The sequence below is a fragment of the Gopherus flavomarginatus genome, chromosome 2 (assembly GCF_025201925.1).
Source record: "Gopherus flavomarginatus isolate rGopFla2 chromosome 2, rGopFla2.mat.asm, whole genome shotgun sequence".
In the NCBI taxonomy this organism is placed as follows: Eukaryota; Metazoa; Chordata; order Testudines; family Testudinidae; genus Gopherus; species Gopherus flavomarginatus.
The window spans coordinates 298,978,848-298,997,731 of record NC_066618.1 but is presented as its reverse complement, the minus strand read 5'-3'; the positions used below and the strand labels follow the sequence as shown (position 1 = coordinate 298,997,731).

General features: G+C 50.1%; 1 protein-coding gene across 3 annotated transcripts in view; it reads left to right on the top strand.

The window, feature by feature from the left end:
• The window catches only part of NAPRT (nicotinate phosphoribosyltransferase), a 105,583-nt gene that overhangs the window by 16,855 nt on the left and 69,844 nt on the right, over positions 1–18,884 (top strand). The window contains exons 5-14 of one of the 3 annotated variants that reach the window (XM_050940951.1): positions 19–134; positions 779–972; positions 1,528–1,668; positions 2,525–2,609; positions 3,921–4,001; positions 5,344–5,446; positions 8,372–8,529; positions 9,973–10,083; positions 10,911–10,966; positions 11,744–14,057. In XM_050940951.1, the coding sequence (XP_050796908.1) occupies positions 19–134; positions 779–972; positions 1,528–1,668; positions 2,525–2,609; positions 3,921–4,001; positions 5,344–5,446; positions 8,372–8,529; positions 9,973–10,083; positions 10,911–10,966; positions 11,744–11,774 (1,076 nt within the window). In that variant the 3' untranslated portion in view covers positions 11,775–14,057. Of the gene's footprint in view, positions 1–18; positions 135–778; positions 973–1,527; positions 1,669–2,524; positions 2,610–3,920; positions 4,002–5,343; positions 5,447–8,371; positions 8,530–9,972; positions 10,084–10,910; positions 10,967–11,743; positions 14,058–18,884 lie in introns of those variants that run through there. The other 2 variants (XM_050940949.1, XM_050940948.1) reach the window with 2 other exon arrangements.

Sequence of the window (18,884 nt, the reverse complement as noted above, 5' to 3'; positions counted from 1 at the left end):
CTGATCTCTCCGTTCCAGGCTTTGATTGGACCAGCAACGTGCTGGCAGGGAAGCTGTATGGGATTCCGGTGCGGGGAACCGTGGCCCATTCCTACATCATGTCCTTCACGTCGCTGGCGGAGGTGCAGCCCCAGGTTCGTGTCCCTGCGGAGGGGGAGGATGGATTTGTTTAATAACTTTGCACGGCGATGAGAGGGGGTGGAGGCCTGTGCTGTAGTCTGGGGCTCTCACCCCTTCTCTTAGGAGCCTATTCAACTTCACTTCTCCCCACCCATATGGTTCCATCCTGCTCCCTGTAATTGTCCACCTAACCGTGGTGTTAGTGCCCAGATGCTACGCTGACGCGTGCTATGGAAATGCACCGCGATCGATGCTAGCGTGATGGGCACGTCGGAGCACACGAGACCCTTGCAGAGCACCGTGAACCATCCCGCTGCCTGCTTGGAGCATTGCATGCTGGGACTTGTAGTCTCCCTGTGGCACCACCTGTGGATTGAAAGACCGACAGTGGTCATGGTCTTTCTAGCTTCACACAGATTAGGAACCCACCCTGGGCTCCTGGCAGCGGCCACCAGCCCCCTCAGGTTGGTCACTTTGACGTAGGTGAATGGCCTTTGTGCATCATCATTGCCTGCATTTAGGAATTATCTCTACTGGGCTGCTGCTTCAGAGCCAGCAGGAGGATGAGGAATCTCGAGATGTGTTTTTATAGGCCCTGCTGAAAGCGGCCATTGTAGTTGATGTGATTAGTGCCATGGAGGTGCTGTTTCCCATGCAGACCCTGAAGCCCCTGGATGGAGATGAGCCGGTGGATTTCCTGCCAATTGCTGAGTCATGGCTGAGGCAGGTGTGCCAGACCCTGCAGGTCCCCTATGACAGAGTGAACCATGGGGAGCTGGCTGCCTTCGTGTCGTACGCCATCGCCTTCCCCCACAACTTCTATGGTCTGGTGGACACTTACTCTGTCATGGGGTGAGCAGCCGCTGGGTGGCGGTGGCCTTTTCCGAGCATGCTCGATGCTTTATGATTGTTGCACGGCACCTGGATTCCACGGTGACCGGTGTAAGTGATGTCCCATCTACTGCGGGAGCAGAGATGGCGAACGAGGTCAGATTGGGTCCAAATGGGCTGTGGGTTTATATTTAAAGTGTATGTGGGGTTAAGAAGCCGGCATGGGGAAGTAGTGCCAGGGCAGCTGGTTAAATGCAGGATCTCTGAGATGATGTCTTAGAACCCAGCTGGGACCCCTCCCATGTGTTCCATCTCTTCTGCGTGGCGCGTGGTCCTGCATTCCCACACGCTGGGGATAGGACAGCTCCGATGATGCTGCAGAGCCTCTGGTACTGACTGCCCCGGGGAGTCCCTCTCTCCTGCTCCCGTTGTCCTTACCTTGACCTAGATGTGGAACCTCGAGTCATCTCCTATCCCTGACCTGAACACAGCCTGCTTGGCCCATCTGTGTCACGGAGGGCGAGGTTCCCAGGCTTTTTTGCCAGCCAGACCCATCTTCCTCCTTGCTGTTGGCAGGAGTGGTGTCCCAAACTTCTGTGCCGTGGCCCTGGCGTTGAACCAGCTGGGATACCGTGCAGTAGGAATTCGCGTGGACAGTGGAGACCTCGGCAAGCAGGCGAGGGAGATTCGGCAGGTGCTCCGGACGTGCAGTGCCAAGTGAGTGCCATGCTGCTAAACAGACACTATTACCCCTCTTGCTGGGAACTCCCTTGCAAGGCTGAGACACAGAGCCCTTTATGTCGACTCTGCACTAGGGGCCTCCTATGTGGGGACAGTTACTGACCCTGGACGATGGCCCCTCCTTAATCGCCATGTGTGAGAGTCAGATGAGCAGTCAGATCTTACCCAACCAAAAGGAAGGTATCTCTGTCTCTGTCTCTTTCAGTCTGTCTGTCTTCTGGGCTGGATTTTCAAGAATTGGACCCCTTTACTGCACCGTGCCCAGCCATAGTTTATAAGCCTTCATGGCAGTGACAGCACCTTTCTCTTATGTTTTTAAAAGCATCCAGGACATTTGGATGTTACCAAACCAAGTAATAAAAGATTAGGATGATGATGGCACTGCAGGAGCAAGGGAGCTGGATTCCCTTATGGCTTATGTTCCACTAAGAATTGTTCACTGATTCCTGGTCACAGAGTCAAGTTCTCCACCCTCGGTGGAACCCCATGAGAGACGATGGGGTTGCACAGATGCCCCTGAAAGCAAATTTGGCCTGCAGCTTCTTTGTGATCGGTGATGCTGCACAAACCTGAAAGAGCCCAGCTTGACTCTCAGATCCCTGGGGCAGTTTCCAGGGTGCCCAGGTTGGGAGGCACTTTTATAAACTGAGCAAACTGTCCAGATTTCTGGCTGGGCTGAGAGCCGCAATGCGGACACACACTCTCATCCACCCTCCAAGATTCAGATCCAGCAAAGCTTCAACCAGCCTGTGCTGTAGGCTCAATGGTGGGGCACCTGTCCCTTGTAAGAATCCTGCAGTCATATATAGCGACTCACTTCCATTGTGTCCAGCTTCCAGGTTCCCTGGTTTGCAACAATCCCCATTGCTGTGAGCAATGATGTCAGTGAAAGGAGCCTGGAGGAGTTAATGCAGGAGGTGAGATGGTCCTAGTACTAACCTGCCTCTTGGAGGTGGTGTTTCAAGCTACAGCTTGTTTGTGAAATTGTCTTGGGGCTTGTCTACACATGAAAATTAATCTGGACTAAGAGAGGGTGTGAATTTAAGTGGATTAACCATTCTTGATTAACTCCATCTGTAGTTGCTCTTATTCTGAATTAATTTAATCCATTTGAAAACTGGATTAAGCTAATTTGGAATAAAGCGCTTGGAATAAGAGCATCCACATGTGGTGTTAATCAGGAATAGCTATTCTGGAATAACTGTGTGTAGACAAGTCTGAGGAGCGAAGAGAATGAATCAGCTGCCTTCAGACATGAGGGAATGGGAGGGTTCTTAGCAGGGCAGATAGACAAACACTTGGTTACCTACAGGCAGACAAGACCTTAATCTGCGTGTTCCCATGAGCTGTCCAGGTGGACATATGCTGCTCCCTGATTGCTACCAGCCTGTGGCCTTCCCCACCATCAGGGAAGAACTTGTAACTATGCAAGATAAGAGAGATTAATCAGGCCTTGTGGTTCAGGGCATCAGTAGACAGCAGGATGCTGCCCATTGGCCAGCAGCGGCTTTGGGGTGGGAGTCTGCCATCCTCTGGAGCTTCAGTCTTTGCCACTGTCCACGACTACCAGGCTCCCAAATGAGAAATGCTATTCCTGCCTCTGTCCTTCTGGGAACCCAATGGGGAGCCCTCTGTGGCCAGAAATACCATGTTCCTATTCAATGACCATGTTCCCAAAGATGGGGAACAGCCAGAGACCCTGTGGTCACAGAAGGGAGGGCAGAGGTGGCAGGTCCAGGACTTGGGCAGGAAGATGAAGGGAGTCCTGTCCCCTTCATCCAAGGGGTTTTCCTCAGCAGGGAGCTTCTAGCTATGGGATGCTACCTTTGTGAGCCGTGTCCCAGACCCATGCCAGCCGGTGGAGGGAGGCTCTTCATACAGCTCAAGGGAAAAAGAATTGTCCAGTGGTTAGAGCAGGGCAGAGGGGTCTAGGACTCCTGGGTTGACTTCCAGCTCTGCCACTGACTCGCTGTATGGCCATTAGCACTGAACTCCCCCTGACCAGGGGTGTTGTGGGGCTTGGCTGATGTCCATAAAGAACTCGAGATCCTCAGAGGGAAGGCACTAGCAAGGCACAGAGGTTGTAATCTCTCTAGGGCAAGTTAGTACAGCACCTAGCGCAGTGGGGTCCTGGGCCAGGCAGGACTGAGGCTGCTAGACTCTGCCGTGATGCAGCCAACAAGCAATACGGGTAATACCAACTCCCTGTCATCTCTCTCCTCTTCTAGGGGAATGAAATTGACGTGATCGGAATTGGGACCAACGTGGTGACGTGCCCACTGCAGCCCTCCCTGGGCTGTGTTTACAAGGTAACCTCCTCACTGGGATAGTCCAACAGGAGCTCATCCACAGCTCGCTCTCTCTCTCTCTCTCTCTCACCACCACTAGCCCTAGCCCTCGCCCTCGCCCTCGCCCTCCTGGAGTTCAGTGCACACCTAGCAACTGCACGACGCTGCCAACAAGGACATACTAGCCGTTAAGGCTGCAATGCTTGTCTGGGTTTATTGTGTGATCGAGGGGGGGTGTTGCCGTTTTCTCAAATAGCTTGACTCCTCTTTCACTTCGTTAATAGGGACTGGAAAGAGGCCCGGTGGCCTGGAGCTTAGAAAGGGAACTAGGCATCAGAGCTGGGCTCTCGTCCTAATTTTGCCATTGGCTCACTGTGTGCAGAGTGTGATAGGATCAGCCACTGTAGATGTTTGGAGGAAAAGCTCTGTGTGAGTTCACAGTGTGGTGGTTCACGGGAATTATTTTGGTGGACATCCTGTTGACATGACTAAAGAGACACTGTCAGGTTAAAAATCCTGGGCCTGATTCTCCTCTCATTTACATTGGGTATGAATCCAGAGTAAGGACTGTAGGGCATGGGCCTGAAAGGTCCCTCCTGATCACAAGGTCCAGCTCCCTGCTATCACAGGCAACCCTCCCAGATAATCAGAAATTAACCAATCTCCATCTTAAAACCAGTTAGGTGCTTGGCCCCGCTACTCCTATTGGAAGGCTGTTCCAAAGCCTCAGTCCTCTGAAGATTAGAAACTTTCGTTTCATTTCCAGCCTCAGTTTATTCATAGCCAGTTTATGGCCAAGGCAGTGGAGTTATGCTAGGGTAAACTAAGAAAAGAATCAAGCATATATATATATATATATATATATATATAAAAATTGTGTGTGTGTGTATATCTGTACACACACACACACACCCCTGCTCCATCATTAACACTAGGTGATTAAAGCTGAAGCCATTTATAAATCCTCATTTACATTTTGCCTCTTATCCTGTTTGCTTCTGTATCGCACTGAACTTGGGCTGCTGCTGGTGAGTGCGGGGGTGAGCCTGACCCCTTCCTCCATGCGACAGGGCTGGGAGCAGGGAGGACTGGGGCTGGGTTGCTCTGCTTCTCACTGCCATTGGGGGCCGGGGGAGCGGACTCCTGCTGCTGGCACCAGGTCCCCCCACTAATTCCCCTGCTACTCTGGGCCTCCCCCACAGCTCCTGCCCCCGTGGCCCTGCAGCCCTTGAGTGCACCCCGGCTCCCTGTGCGGGGAGCGGCATAGGACACCACTATAGCTAAGGACGGCCCTGCGTAGAAGTGAGATCTCCTGTGTTGTAGGCACTGAGGAGCCTTTTATCTTTGCTCCTTCCTCCTGTAGCTGGTGAAGGTGAATGGCTGCTCCAAGCTGAAGCTGACTGAAGACGAAGAGAAGATGACCATCCCGGGGAGCAAGGTGGTGTACAGGCTCTATGCTGCCACTGGTGAGACACTGACCCAGTCCTCGCCCTGCAAAATGAGAACAACATCTTGGGAATACAGACATGGCCGTATAAAGACTGGTCCCCCAGAGACCTGAGACACTGTGTCTTAAACATACACAGCTTGCACATCCGAGTCCTGGCTCTGGATTTAGGGGGGCAGGATTGGAGCTGGGACAAGTGGCCATCGCTTTGGGTCCCTGGTTTGAGTCTGGCTCAGGGCAGTAGTGACGGCCATTACCACGTGGAACCGAATTGGCAACTAATGAAAGGGTATCTTTAAAACTCTGCATCAACCATACTAGCCCCCTTGCTGGCAGTCCCAACTGAATGCCCAGGACCAACTGGCCCTTCCCCCTGGATGTGAGTCTTTCCTGCTCAGGGCAGAGAGTACGGTGCTGCAGGAAAGCCTGCCTTGCTAGCCATGCTGTGCCTGCTCTGTGGACTAAGGCCTAGTCTACACTACGATTTCAGGTCGAATTTAGCAGCATTACGTCGATTTAAGCCTGGACCCGTCTGTCACGGAGTTACCGGGCGATGCTCTGGAACTGCTCCCCACAAGCCAGGCAGGACTTTGGGGAGCCTCCTCTCCCTTGGAGCAGACTTGTTTAGGGCAAGAAGCTTACACGTCTTCACCTTCTGGGTTTCTTCTTGGAGCATTCAGCATCCTCTGCCCCTTTGTGCGCTTTCCACAGCGAGTCCACCTCAGTGGGATCCTGGGGAAGCCACAGGGTCCTGCACCCCCACTTTGCAGTCAGACGTGACTTTTAGCCAGCCAGTAAACAGAGGTTTATTCGATGACAGGAACAAGGTCTAAAACAGAGCTTGTAGATACAGCGAACCGGACCCCTCGGCTGGGTCCACTTTGGGGGGCAGTGAGCCAGACCCCCAGGTCTGCCCTCCACCATTGACCCCAGCCAGCTCCAGACTAACAACCCCTCCCAGCCCCTCCTCTCTCCTCAGCCCCTTTCCCGGGCCAGGAGGTCACCTGATCCCTTTGTCTCCAACACCTTCAGTTGGCACCTTTGCAGAGGAGGGGCCCAGGCCATTAGTTGCTAGGAGACAGAGTGCCAGGCATTTAGGTGCACTGGCCCTTTGCTCTGCCAGATACTTAAGAACTGCCATGGGGACACTGAGGCACCAACACAGTACTTAGAGAAAACATTAAGAACTTTCCCAGTTTGTCACACCGTCCACACGACAAAGCCCTTTTTTTTTACTTAAAGGGCTCTTTAAATTGATTTTTTTACTCCACCTCCGACAAGGGGATTAGTGCTGAAATCGGCCTTGTCAGGTCAAATTTGGGGTAATGTGGGCGCAATTCGATGGTATTGGCCTCCGGGAGCTATCCCTGAGTGCTCCATTGTGACCGCTCTGGACAGCGCTCTCAACTCAGATGCACTGGCCAGGTAGACAGGAAAAGGCCTGTGAACTTTTGAATTTCATTTCCTGTTTGAACAGCCTGGCGAGCTGATCAGCACAGGTGACCATGCAGAGCTCATCAGCATGATGTGCACATTGCCAGGTCAGTTTCTTGTTTTGATCCACTCCATCTATCTTTTACATCTTGGCTGGCAGCAGACGGTGCAGTAGGACTGCTAGCCATCGTCATCTCCTGGGTGCTCGGCAGAAGATGGGAATGACTTGGCTGAGTCACTCCCATGTCTGCCCCCGTGCTCCTGACCAATCTCACCGAGGTCGGCTAAAAGAGCACCCAGGAGTACGATGACGATGGCTACCAATCGTAATGCACCGTCAGCTTCCAAAAGGCAATGTGCTGCTGCCGTGTAGCAATGCAGTCCCACATCTGCCAGCACCCAGGAGACGTATGGTGACGGTGAGCTGTGCAGGCTCCATGCTTGCCATGGTAAGGCGTCTGCTCAAGAAACCCAGGAAAAAAGGTGCAAAACGATTGTCTGCCGTTGCTTTCATGGAGGGAGGGAGGGAGAGGGGGGCCTGACGACATGTACCCAGCACCACCTGTGATGCTGTTTTTGCCCCATCAGGCACTGGGATCTCAACCCAGAATCCCAATGGGCAGCAGAGACTGTGGGAACCGTGGGATAGCTACTCACAGCTACCCACAGTGCAACGCTCCGGAAGTCGACACTAGCCTCAGTACTGTGGACACAGTCCGCCGAGTTAATGCACTTAGAGCATTTTGTGTGAGGACACGCACAATCAACTGTATAAAAACGATTTCTAAAAAACTGACTTCTTTAAATTCGACCTAATTTCGTAGTGTAGACATTCCCTAAGAATATCAGCCTCCAGGGACATCGAGCTCAGCATTTCCCTGTCACAGCCCAGATCTGACCTAAACGCCTGCTTGTTTCCCTCTGGCCTTGTGTCTGGGACTGGGGTTCCCATTCCCTAGGGGGAGTCTGCTGAGCTGGGATTTCTCCCAGCACTAGGAAGGCTCCACCTCTGTGGCCAGGGTAAAGTCCTCTGGCTGCTCAGCAGCCCAGCCCCTCCTCTCTCCCTGCCCCCTGGGCTGAGCATCCCCTATCCTTGCTGTTTGCTCAGCTTCTAAAAGCACCAGGTGTTCCCAGAGCCTGTGGCTGAGGGCAGCTGTTGTCTCAGGATCCCCAGAGGCTTGTCCGGAAAAGCTGCTGTTCCAGGCACACGTTCCGCTTCCCAGAGCTGGGACCATTGACCTTTGCACCAGTGTAGCCCCCTTCTTCTCCCTACCCGAATGAGGAGATCCTGCAACATTCCTTGCTCATAACCTCTCTCCCCCACGGCTTAACCATGCGCCCGCCAGGGAGATTGCCTCATATTCAGAGTGTGGGAGCGGTTGATGAAGCCACAGTCTTGGTCTGGATCTAAACTGGCACAGCTCCCCGATGAGGGGTATCATTGCTCTGAACCCCAGCACGCACACACCCCTAACCTGGGAGGCTAACGTCTGCCTCCGGTTCCTGGCAGGTCTTGCCTTTATGGATCTGATGGCATTGGAGGAGGAGCCCCCACCCAGGGCGGGGCAGGAGGTGGCTGTCCGCCTGCTAGGGAGGAGTGAAGTGGCCAGGAGTGTGACTCCCACGGCAGTGGAGATCCTGCACCGCATTTACTTTAAAGATGGACAGGTCAGAAAAGGCGTGTGCCCCTCCCTCCTTGCAAACCGCCGGACTGCTGCAGCTTTGACCATGTTGCAAGTAGGGTGACCAGATGTCCTGATTTTGTAGGGAAAGTCCTGATTTTTGGGTCTTTTTCTTATATAGGCTCCTATTACCCTCCACCCTCATCTCGATTTTTCACACTTGCTGGCTGGTTACCCTAGTTGCAAGCTTTTCTCTCGGCCTAGCTGATTTCTTGGCTCCCCTGCTGCCGTGACTCCATTGACTCTCCGGTGCTAAGCTGGCTGCTGCTTAGCCCGGTACTTGAATGAGAAACCTCTAGAGAAGTCTTCGAGTAGTGCAGGGTCGGTAGCACTGTTCCCTTCAAATCAGTACTGCCCCAGCAAGATATTAGGGGTGCTGTATCATCTGTCATAGGAGGGAGAAAATCAAGGTACTGTCGTCTTGGCACAAATTGCAGGAGTCAATGGGTTAACCTTGGGTGTTCACCTTACCTTCACCTAGACCTCCTCCCTCTCCACTTTCAACTGAGTGTAATAATTGCTTTCTGTCCTACACTGTTGGGTAGTGTTGCTTTGTGCAGTCAGACAGCTGCCACCTTCCACCCCAGAAGTGGCTGCTTTTGGGTGGGAAGTTGTCTATAGAGCTTCTACAGAGAGTAAACATCCGAAAAGGGCTGTGGGAGTCATCTGGACGAAAGGGAGAGTTTAGGAAAATCAACAGCTCAGTCCACTCTCCTCCTGGCTCTTGAGCTGCGTCTCTGGCAGCACCCAGGCTGTTCCCCGCGGGATGTGGTTCTGCTGATCAGGAATCGGGTGCACTGGGGAACTGTGAATATGTTTGAATCTTGTGTGTCTTCGTTTTCTGGCTCTAGAGAGCCTTGCAGGCAAACTGAGCTGACCAGCCCCTACCGGAGCTGTGCGGAGGGCCTTCTTCACAGTAGAGCCCATGCTCTGATTTGAAAGGCAGCACAGGTTTGGGGGAAGGCAGGTGACCTCCTCTCCTTTGTGGGAGGATAGCAGCCAGGCAAAAATGTCTCAGTGAGATGCCCCAGCTAGGACTTACTCATTAGCCGCATAGCTTTCAGCAGCGTCCATGCTGTTGATAGGTTTAGTCCTGGGTTCTCTCTTCTGCCCTGCCTCTGGCTTGCTGGGTGACCTTGGGCAAGTCACTTCCCTTCGCTGTGCCTCAGTTTCCCCCCTAAGTGGGGATAATACCTTCGGGGAAGAGGGGCTTTGAGAATTAATGTGTACGAGGCGCTTTACACTTACTGCCTCTTATTGTGCCATCACAGTGTTGTAACATTAAATCTTAGATGTGGGGAGAAGCAAACCCCGGCTCTGAACTCCCCCAAACTCAGCTTCATCTTGGATCCAGACCCCTGTTCTGCTCAGGCCCAGCTCTTGCTTTTAATACAAACCTTTGTCCTTCTGTCCTTCTCCCCCTTCCAAGCAGGTTTGCCAGGCTCTTCCCAGCCTGCTGGAAATCAAGATCCACACACAAGCCTCTTTGAGCATGCTCAACCCTGCGCACAAGAGAGTCCAGGACCCAGAGCCTTACCAGGTACGTGAGCCAACTGGCTGTGCACAGGCCATCTCCAATGGCAGGGCGTTCTCGAGCTGAGCTCTTCCACCTCGACTTGGGATCACACCTTGCGGGGCAGGTCTGATCAGTACTTGGCTGGGAGACTTCCAAGGAGCACCCAGGGTCTCCCAGGTGATGCTCTTCCTTCTGACCCTACTGTCCATGCAATACTCAGGAGGGCTATGCTTCGGGGAACAACGTGAGGGGCTGAGTAGATGTTCTCTCCTGTCGGTGTTCTCTGGAATGCCCTCTTGCAGCACTAGGGGGCGTTGTGCTGCCCCCTTTCAATGATGCACCCCTGGGCGGTGTGCCTCTGCGGTGGCATCTTTCAGAGGGGAAGTAAAACTGAGGACCTGACAACCTGTGATCATTAAAGACCCGCTGGCACTTTTTGCAGGAGTTAATCCTGACTGCATTCTCTATTCTGTCTCCCTAAACATGCTTTGCAGTTTCATCTCATGCAGGATTTCCTCTGCACAGCATTGCTATGTGCTGTTAAATGACTTTCCCGTTCCACTGCAGAGGTGGCTGCATTTCGCTGGTGGATGAAGTGTTTCCTGGCTAGTGTGTGTTCATTGCTTTGTGATGAGAGCCACCGTGGAGGCGCCCGTTCTGATAATATATCCGACCTTTTCCGTCTGTTCTTCTCTGCCCATCGTCTGGGGTCTCTGGCAGGTCGGGAGCCTTCATCCCAATCATACAGGGCTCCGTCCCTCATAGCCTGTGATGAGACAACAAGAGAACAAGAGTGGCATCTTACATCAAACCACTAACTGGTTTCCTCCCGTCTCCCCCTCTGTTCGCAGGTTGCTGTGACTGAGAAGCTGCACTTTCTCCTCAGTGACCTGCGTCGATCCAGCCGGTGAGCTGCCCTGCCTGCATCATCTCGTCCAGCAGCAAACTGCACCTGTGCAAGCCCGAATTAACCTGCACAAAGACCTGGCCACTCTCAGGGCCTGGGCCTTTCTATTTAATTGTCTAATCCTTTTTGAATGATGGTTTTGCTGTGCAGGGCAGTAGCTACAGGGCAGTCCAGCTCCAACAGGTACGGCAAACATCCCCGAACAGGACCTGCGCAGACGGGAAGGAGATTTTTCTGATCCGATTTGAAATGCAAGGGGAGGCGTTGATGGGGGCAGAGATCCAGCAAGGCTCTGCCTAGTTTTACTCTACTAACAGTGTGGTTTAAGTGTTGGGATCTGCAGCTGTCCTCGGGTGCTGTTCTTCCACCGTCTCTACCGTGTGGTTTGGAAAGTCTTATCTCCTTATGTTGTCCCTGTCATAAACAGATAGTTAAGGGTTAATGACTCTTTTACCTGTAAAGGGTTAACAAACAGTGAACCTGAAACACCTGACCAGAGGACCAATCAGGAGACAAGATACTTTCAAATCTCGGTGGAGGAAAGCCCTATTTTTCTCAGCCACTCCAGGATGGACTGGATGGGCATACCACTCCATTGACACAGGTAATGCTCACCCAATTAGAACCCCACCCTACCGGGTGTCCCCTCATGCCCAAGCTGCTATAGAACGGGAGATCCAAAACATGCTCACAGATGGGTATAATCCGCTCATCTGCCAGTGCATGGGCATGTCATAAACAGATAGTTAAGGGTTAATGTCTTTTTTACCTGTAAAGGGTTAACAAACAGGGAACCAAAAACACCTGACCAGAGGACCAATCAGGAAACAAGATACTTTCAAATCTCGGTGGAGGGAAGCCTTTGTTTGTGTTTTTTGGGGGGTTTGCTTTGTTCTCTCTGTGTCCTGGAAGGGACTAGACGTGCAACCATGTTTCTTGCCAATCTCCCTGCTACAGTCTCTTATACGTTCCGAATAGTGAGTATTAAGTAGGAAAGGCGGTTATAGTCTTTTGATTGTTTTCTGTATTTGCAAATGTGTATTTTGCTGGAAGTATTTTAAATTGTATATTGCTGGGGGGAGGCTTCTTTCTAGTGTCTATAAGCTGTAAGACCCTGTAACTTTTACCATCTAAATTACAGAGACAACTTTTTACTTTTTTGTCTTTCTTTTTATTAAAAGTTTTGCTTTTTAAGACCTGTTTGATTTTTTCCCCTTGTTGAGGCTCAAGGGAATTGAGTCTGTACTTACAGGGAACTGGTAAGAGAAGGAAGGGAGGGAACGCCTGGAGGGGAAGAGAAGGGGGGGGAAACAAACCTGATTTCTCTGTGTTGTGATTCAAACCCCAAACCAGATGGGGAAATACACTTTTGTGTGGACTACCATAAGCTAAATGTGGTAACTCGTCCAGACAACTATCCAATGCCACGCACCGATGAGCTATTGAAGAAGTTGGGACGTGCCCAGTTCATATCTACAATAGACTTAACCAAGGGGTACTGGCAAGTACCGCTAGATGAACCTGCCAAGGAAAGGTCAGCATTCGTCACCCATGTGGGGGTGTATGAATTTAATGTGCTTCCTTTCGGACTGCGAAATGCACCCGCCACCTTCCAGAGGCTGGTAGATGGTCTACTAGCAGAATTGGGAAAATCTGCAGTTGCCTACCTCGATGATGTGGCCATTTTTTCAGACTCCTGGCCCGAACACCTGGAAAAGGTCTTTGAGCGCATCAGGCAGGCAGGACTAACTGTTAAGGCCAAAAAGTGTCAAATAGGCCAAAACAGAGTGACTTACCTGGGGCACCAGGTGTGTCGAGGAACCAAAAACCCCCTACAGGCCAAGGTGGATGCTATCCAAAAGTGGCCTGTCCCAAAGTCAAAGAAACAGGTCCAATCCTTCTTAGGCTTGGCCGGGTATTACAGGCGATTTGTACCACACTACAGCCAAATTGCTGCCCCACTGACCGACCTAACCAAAAAGACCCAGCCGAATGCAGTTAAGTGGACTGATGAATGTCAGAAGGCCTTTACCCAGCTTAAGGCGACGCTCATGTCTGACCCTGTGCTAAGGGCCCCGGACTTTGACAAACCATTCCTAGTAACCACAGATGCATCTGAGCGTGGTATAGGAGCAGTTCTCATGCAGGAAGCAACGGATCACAACTTCCATCCTGTCGTGTTTCTCAGCAAGAAACTGTCTGAGAGGGAAAGCCACTGGTCAGTCAATGAAAAGGAATGCTATGCCATTGTGTACGCCCTGGAAAAGCTACGCCCATACGTTTGGGGACGGCGGTTCCAGCTACAAACCGACCATGCTGCACTAAAGTGGCTTCATACTGCCAAGGGGAACAACAAAAAACTGCTTCAATGAAGTTTAGCTCTCCAAAATTTTGATTTTGAAATTCAGCATATTCAGGAGCTTCTAACAAAGTAGCTAATGCACTCTCCCGTGAGAGTTTCCCAGAATCCACTGGTTAAAAATTGTCCTTAGAATGTAAAAGGTCTTGTAGCTTACATGCTTAGTAGTATATGTAAAGGTGCATGTGTTGTATTAATCTGTTTATTCTAAAGTTCTAGGAAGAAATCAGCGCCAGTGAGGTTCCCCACTGTCTGCGATTTGGGGGGCGTGTCATAAACAGATAGTTAAGGGTTAATATCTCTTTTACCTGTAAAGAGTTAACAAACAGTGAACCTGAAACACCTGACCAGAGGACCAATCAGGAGACAAGATACTTTCAAATCTCGGTGGAGGGAAGCCTTTGTTTGTGTTTTTTGGGTTTTGCTTTGTTCTCTCCAGGTCCTGAAAGGGACCAGACATGCAACCAGGTTTCTTGCCAATCTCCTTGCTACAGTCTCTTATATATATTCAGAATAGTGAGTATTAAGTAGAAAAGGCGGTTATAGTCTTTTGATTGTTTTCTGTATTTGCAAATGTGTATTTTGCTGGACGGATTTTGATTGGTATTTGTGCTGGGGGGGAGACTTCTTTCTAGTGTTTATAAGCTGAAAGACCCTGTAATATTCCATCTTGATTTTACAGAGATTTCTTACTTTTTGCTTTATTTTATTAAAAGCTTTTTCTTTTTAAAAGACTAGATTAATTTTTCCCTTGTTAAGGCTCAAAGGAACTGAGTCTGTACTCACCAGGGAATTGGTGGGAGAAGGGAAGGAGGAGGGGGGGAGGAAAGGTGAATTTCCTCTGTGTTTTAGATTCACGGAGCTTGAATCTGTCTATCTCTCCACGATAGCCCAGGGAGGGAAAGCCTGTGAGGGGGAGAGAAGGGGGAGAAAAAAACTGATTTCTCTGTGTTGAGATTCAAGGAGTTTAAATCACGGTGATCTCCTAGTGTACCCAGGGAGGGAAAGATCTGGGAGGAAGAAAGGAGGGGGAGGGGAAATGGTTTATTCCCCTTTGTTGTGAGACTCAAGGAATTTGGGTCTTGGGGTCCCCAGGGAAGGTTTTTGGGGGGACCAGAGTGCCCCAAAACACTATATTTTTGGGTGGTGGCAGCCTATCAGATCTAAGCTGGTAATTAAGCTTAGGGGAATTCATGCTGGTACCCCATCTTTTGGACTCTAAGGTTCAGATTGAGGAATTATATCATGACAGTCCCTCCCAGAGTTTTCTGTGAAAACAGCACTTTCCTCAATAGGCCTGATTGCTGCGTGTCTTTGGAGTTGCACCTTCTGACTTTAATGCCTAAAATAAGGGGGTGTTTGTAGTGCAGAGCCATCCCAGCTATGGGAGAATGAGCTGGATTCTACTCTGGGCTCATCCATCATGAACAAAGTTATTTAAAAACAGCAGATTCATCCTAAGCAGAATCAAACTCTCATCGTAAACACATTGATTAGGTAATTTTCTGTTTAAAGTCTAGGGCTATTAATTATCTTTAGCTGATAGCTAAGTCTAGGCTCTCAGTAATTGTTTTGAGCCAGGACTTGTTCTGTATCCTGTCCAATGGTGACCAGTGCCAGCTGCTTCAGCGGAAGGTACAAGAAACCCCATGGGCTGCATCTAAACTGGGGAAATTTATGATCTAATCCTGAAATGAGCTGTGGCCAGGGGGCTCTCAGTGGATTTCTGTGCAGAGCTTCTTGCAGAAGCAGCAGTTTAACCTTCAGTTGTAAGTTTAAGAATACAAACTGACCTCTTACAGTGGATCTTTGAGTAGGAATCAAAGCCATTATTTCTCCCAATCCCACTTTGCCTGCAGATCCCAGGAGAGGCCTTGCAGGGTCTTCTGAAATACATGTACAGTGTAAACAGCATAGAGGCAAGTGATTGGAGCCCCACAATCTGCTTTGTGGAACTTTCATGAAATCTCTCACCAAACATGTGATGGAAACGCTTCCCCTGCAGTGATTGACAAACCATTAAATGTTTGGATTGCAAAGGCCCCGTTGTGCTGCACAAAACAAGGAGAGGTGTGGCCCCTGCTCTGAAGAACTGTACCCAAAGTTAGTGCATGAAAGCTAGAGTGTGAAACCAAAAAGAGAGAGAAATTAACCAGTTAGCTTGTTTTCACTGTCCAGCTTGAGAGAAGTACAAAAAGGTAAAAATTCTTTTAACAAGGTAACTGACCATTAGGGATGGGGTGGATTCTCCGTTACTTGGAGTCCTTAAATCAAGGCTGAATGGCTTTCTAGAAGCTGTAACGCAACCAAAAGCTATGAGCTGCCTGCAGGAATTACTGTGTCAGGGTCTGTGACCTGTGCTATGCAAGAGGTCAGACTAGACCAGGGTTAGACAACCTATGGCATGCATGCTGAAGGTGGCACGTGAGCTGATTTTCAGTGGCACTCACGCCCAGGTCCTGACCACTGGCCCAGGGGGCTCTGCATTTTAATTTAATTTTAAATGAAGTTTCTTAAACATTGGAAAAAAAAACGTATTTACTTACATACAACAATAGTTTAGTTATATATTACAGACTTATAGAAAGAGACCTTCTAAAAAACGTTAAAATGTATCACTGGCACGCAACACTTTAAATCAGAGTGAATAAATGAAGACTTGGCACAGCACTTCTGAAAGGTTGCCCACCCCTGGACTAGATGATTGTAATGGCCTCTTCTGGCCTTCAAATCTATGAATCTTTGAACATTTCTTTAAATGTTTATCCTCTCAGGTGTGCTTAGTAGCACAGAGATCAGTTTGTTTTCAGAATCGTATTTGTAACCTGACTCTTGTATTGAAAAGTTATTCCTAACGTTCTGGGGCAGTTTCTGTTCAACAGCAATGATCAAACTTAGCATCTTCGTCAGTTCCCTGGAACATTCACGCACATTCTGGCTGAAGAGTTTCCTCTTTAGAAAAGAAAAGAAAACAAAACACCGCTTGCCTTAAACTGAATAAATGTTAAAAATAAAAGATCTGCCCCCGGCCCTAGCAGAACAGAGGCTGGTTCTCTCCAGTCACACATGGGGGAGAAGTCGGAACCTGCTGGCTTTAGATGTTTTCCCCAGCGTTCAGTTTAATGAAGATAGCAATGGGTGCAGCAGGGGGGTTGGCTGGAGGAGGGGGGTCTGCCAGTTGGATGTGTCTGTTCTCTGTGGGGTAGGGATGACAATAACATCTCTAAAAGCAGCAAAGAATCCTGTGGCACCTTATAGACTAACAGACGTTTTGGAGCATGAGCTTTCGTGGGTGAATACCCACTTCCTCAGATGCATGTAATGGAAATATCCAGGGGCAGGTATATATATGCAAGCAAGCTAGAGATAACGAGGTCAGTTCAATCAGGGAGGATGAGGCCCTGTTCTAGCAGTTGAGGTGTGAAAACCAAGAGAGGAGAAACTGGTTCTGTAGTTGGCAAGCCATTCACAGTCTTTGTTCAATCCTGAGCTGATGGTGTCAAATTTGCAGATGAACTGAAGCTCAGCAGTTTCTCTTTGAAGTCTGGTCCTGAAGTTTTTTTGCTGCAGGATGGCCACCTTAAGGTCTGCTATAGTGTGGCCAGGGAGGTTGAAGTGCTCTCCTATAACATCTCTGTAAGGAACCCAGGAATCGCATGGTCCCTGCTGTGAGGTTTGTAATGGCTCTGTGACATTCTTCTTAGGGAGCCTTGGACCGTAAGCCAGGCTGGTATCCTCCTGCCTCCGCAAGAGAGCGTGTGTGACAGCCCCTGCCACACCAGTCTGTCCACCTCTCCAGCAACCACCTACAGTCTAAACCACGCCTGGCAGGTACCATTCAGTGAACCGGCGTTCCCCAACACACCTCTTCGCAGCGTCCAGTCCCTCCCCCAGGCCGCTGGATGAAATGAAGTCCCCTATCTCCAAGGAAACAGCACACACACATATTAGCCTTTAATACACGGCACTGAGGTGGTTTATAGTAAAACTAAGAATAAGTTTACTAATAAAGAGCAATGATTGACGTGATACTGAGCGAGAGAAAGAGAGACAGGCCTGGTTACAAACCAAACCAAACAACCTGCTTTCTAGGCACTAAAACTTAACTTTATGTTAGTGTCACAGACCTAAGCAGCTTTTGCCCTGGCCTCCATGTTCAGGAAACGAGCCTGCACATACTCTCAAGCGAGAAACATTTCCGAAAGTTACAGTTGGGGCTAGGCAAATTTTGTGGTCAGCCATTTCCAGGAAACCCCCCTCTCTGAGGGTGGTAACGAGGCACCTGTAAATCTCCTAATTAGGAGAAACCTGGCCAAAAAATTGGACACGTCATTACCCTTATAAATTGCCCACCGTCCAAAAGTGGGCAGGGAGAGACGCAGAAAGCTGTACCCGAAACTGAGCCTGATCAACTCGAGGACTCCCTCGGCTGCGTGTTCTAAGAAGCCTACCCGTCTGCCGGTGATGATGAAACTTTTGTGGTTTATGTGTGTGAGTATGCTTAACTGCTGATTTTGTTACTTCTGCTATTTTTGCTAGCTAACTGAGTCTGTAATCGTGTTGTAAGCCGGAGTCTTACGGCAAGCTTTAGTTGTCTTATTGCATTTTGTTTTATTTAGATGAGTAATTGCATTTATGCTTAATAATAGCACCAATAGCACCCTTACTAACCCTTGGAAGGACCTAAAGAACTACTGGGACCTAGAGCGGTACCAGGGTCAGCTTTTGTTTGTAATTGCAGTATTTTTATTATTTGTTCTGGTATTATATTGTAAGCCCAAGTTGTAACTAGTATTAAGTTGTTCCTCATCCTCACCTGTAACCCATTCAATAAACCCTCAATTTTAACCCCACGACTGATTGTTTGTGTTATCCCCATTGCTACCTTCGGGGCACTTGTCACCCCTCCCGAGGGCATCCAGTGATCGAACCTCCGCCCTATCCCTACGCTCATTACCCAGTAGATAACGGGCACCTTGTGACCATATCGGTGGAGCGAGGGGCGAGAGTAATCGGTAATCAACACTTTAGAAAGTTACAATCTTTGCCTAAACCAATTTGTCGCATACTTAAGCTACCAATATCTGCCCCACGGGCCAGAGCAGTGGTCTGCAACCTTTTTACACTCAAGATTGCTTTTTGAATTTAAGGGCAACCCAGGATCCACTCTGCCCCTTCCCCAAAGCCCTTCCCCTCTCTATCCACCTCCCCCGTTGCTTGCTCTCTTTCATTGGGTTGGGGTTTGGGAGGGGGTGTGGCTCTGGCCTGGGGCTAAGGGGTTCACAGTGTGGGAGGGGGCTCTGGGCTGAGCCTGGGGCAGGGGATGGGGGTGCATGCTGTGGGAGGGAGTTGGGGTGCAGAAGAAGGTATGGGTGCTGGCTCTGGGAGGGGGGGTCAGTGCTGGGGCAGGAGTTTGGGGTGCTAGCTCCAGAAGGGGGATGGGGGTTAGGGTGCAACCTCCTGCTGGGCAGCATTTACTTCCGGTGGCTCCTGGTTGGTGGTGCAGCATGGCTACTGCTAAGACAGGTTCCCTGTCTACCCCAGCCCCATGCCACTCCT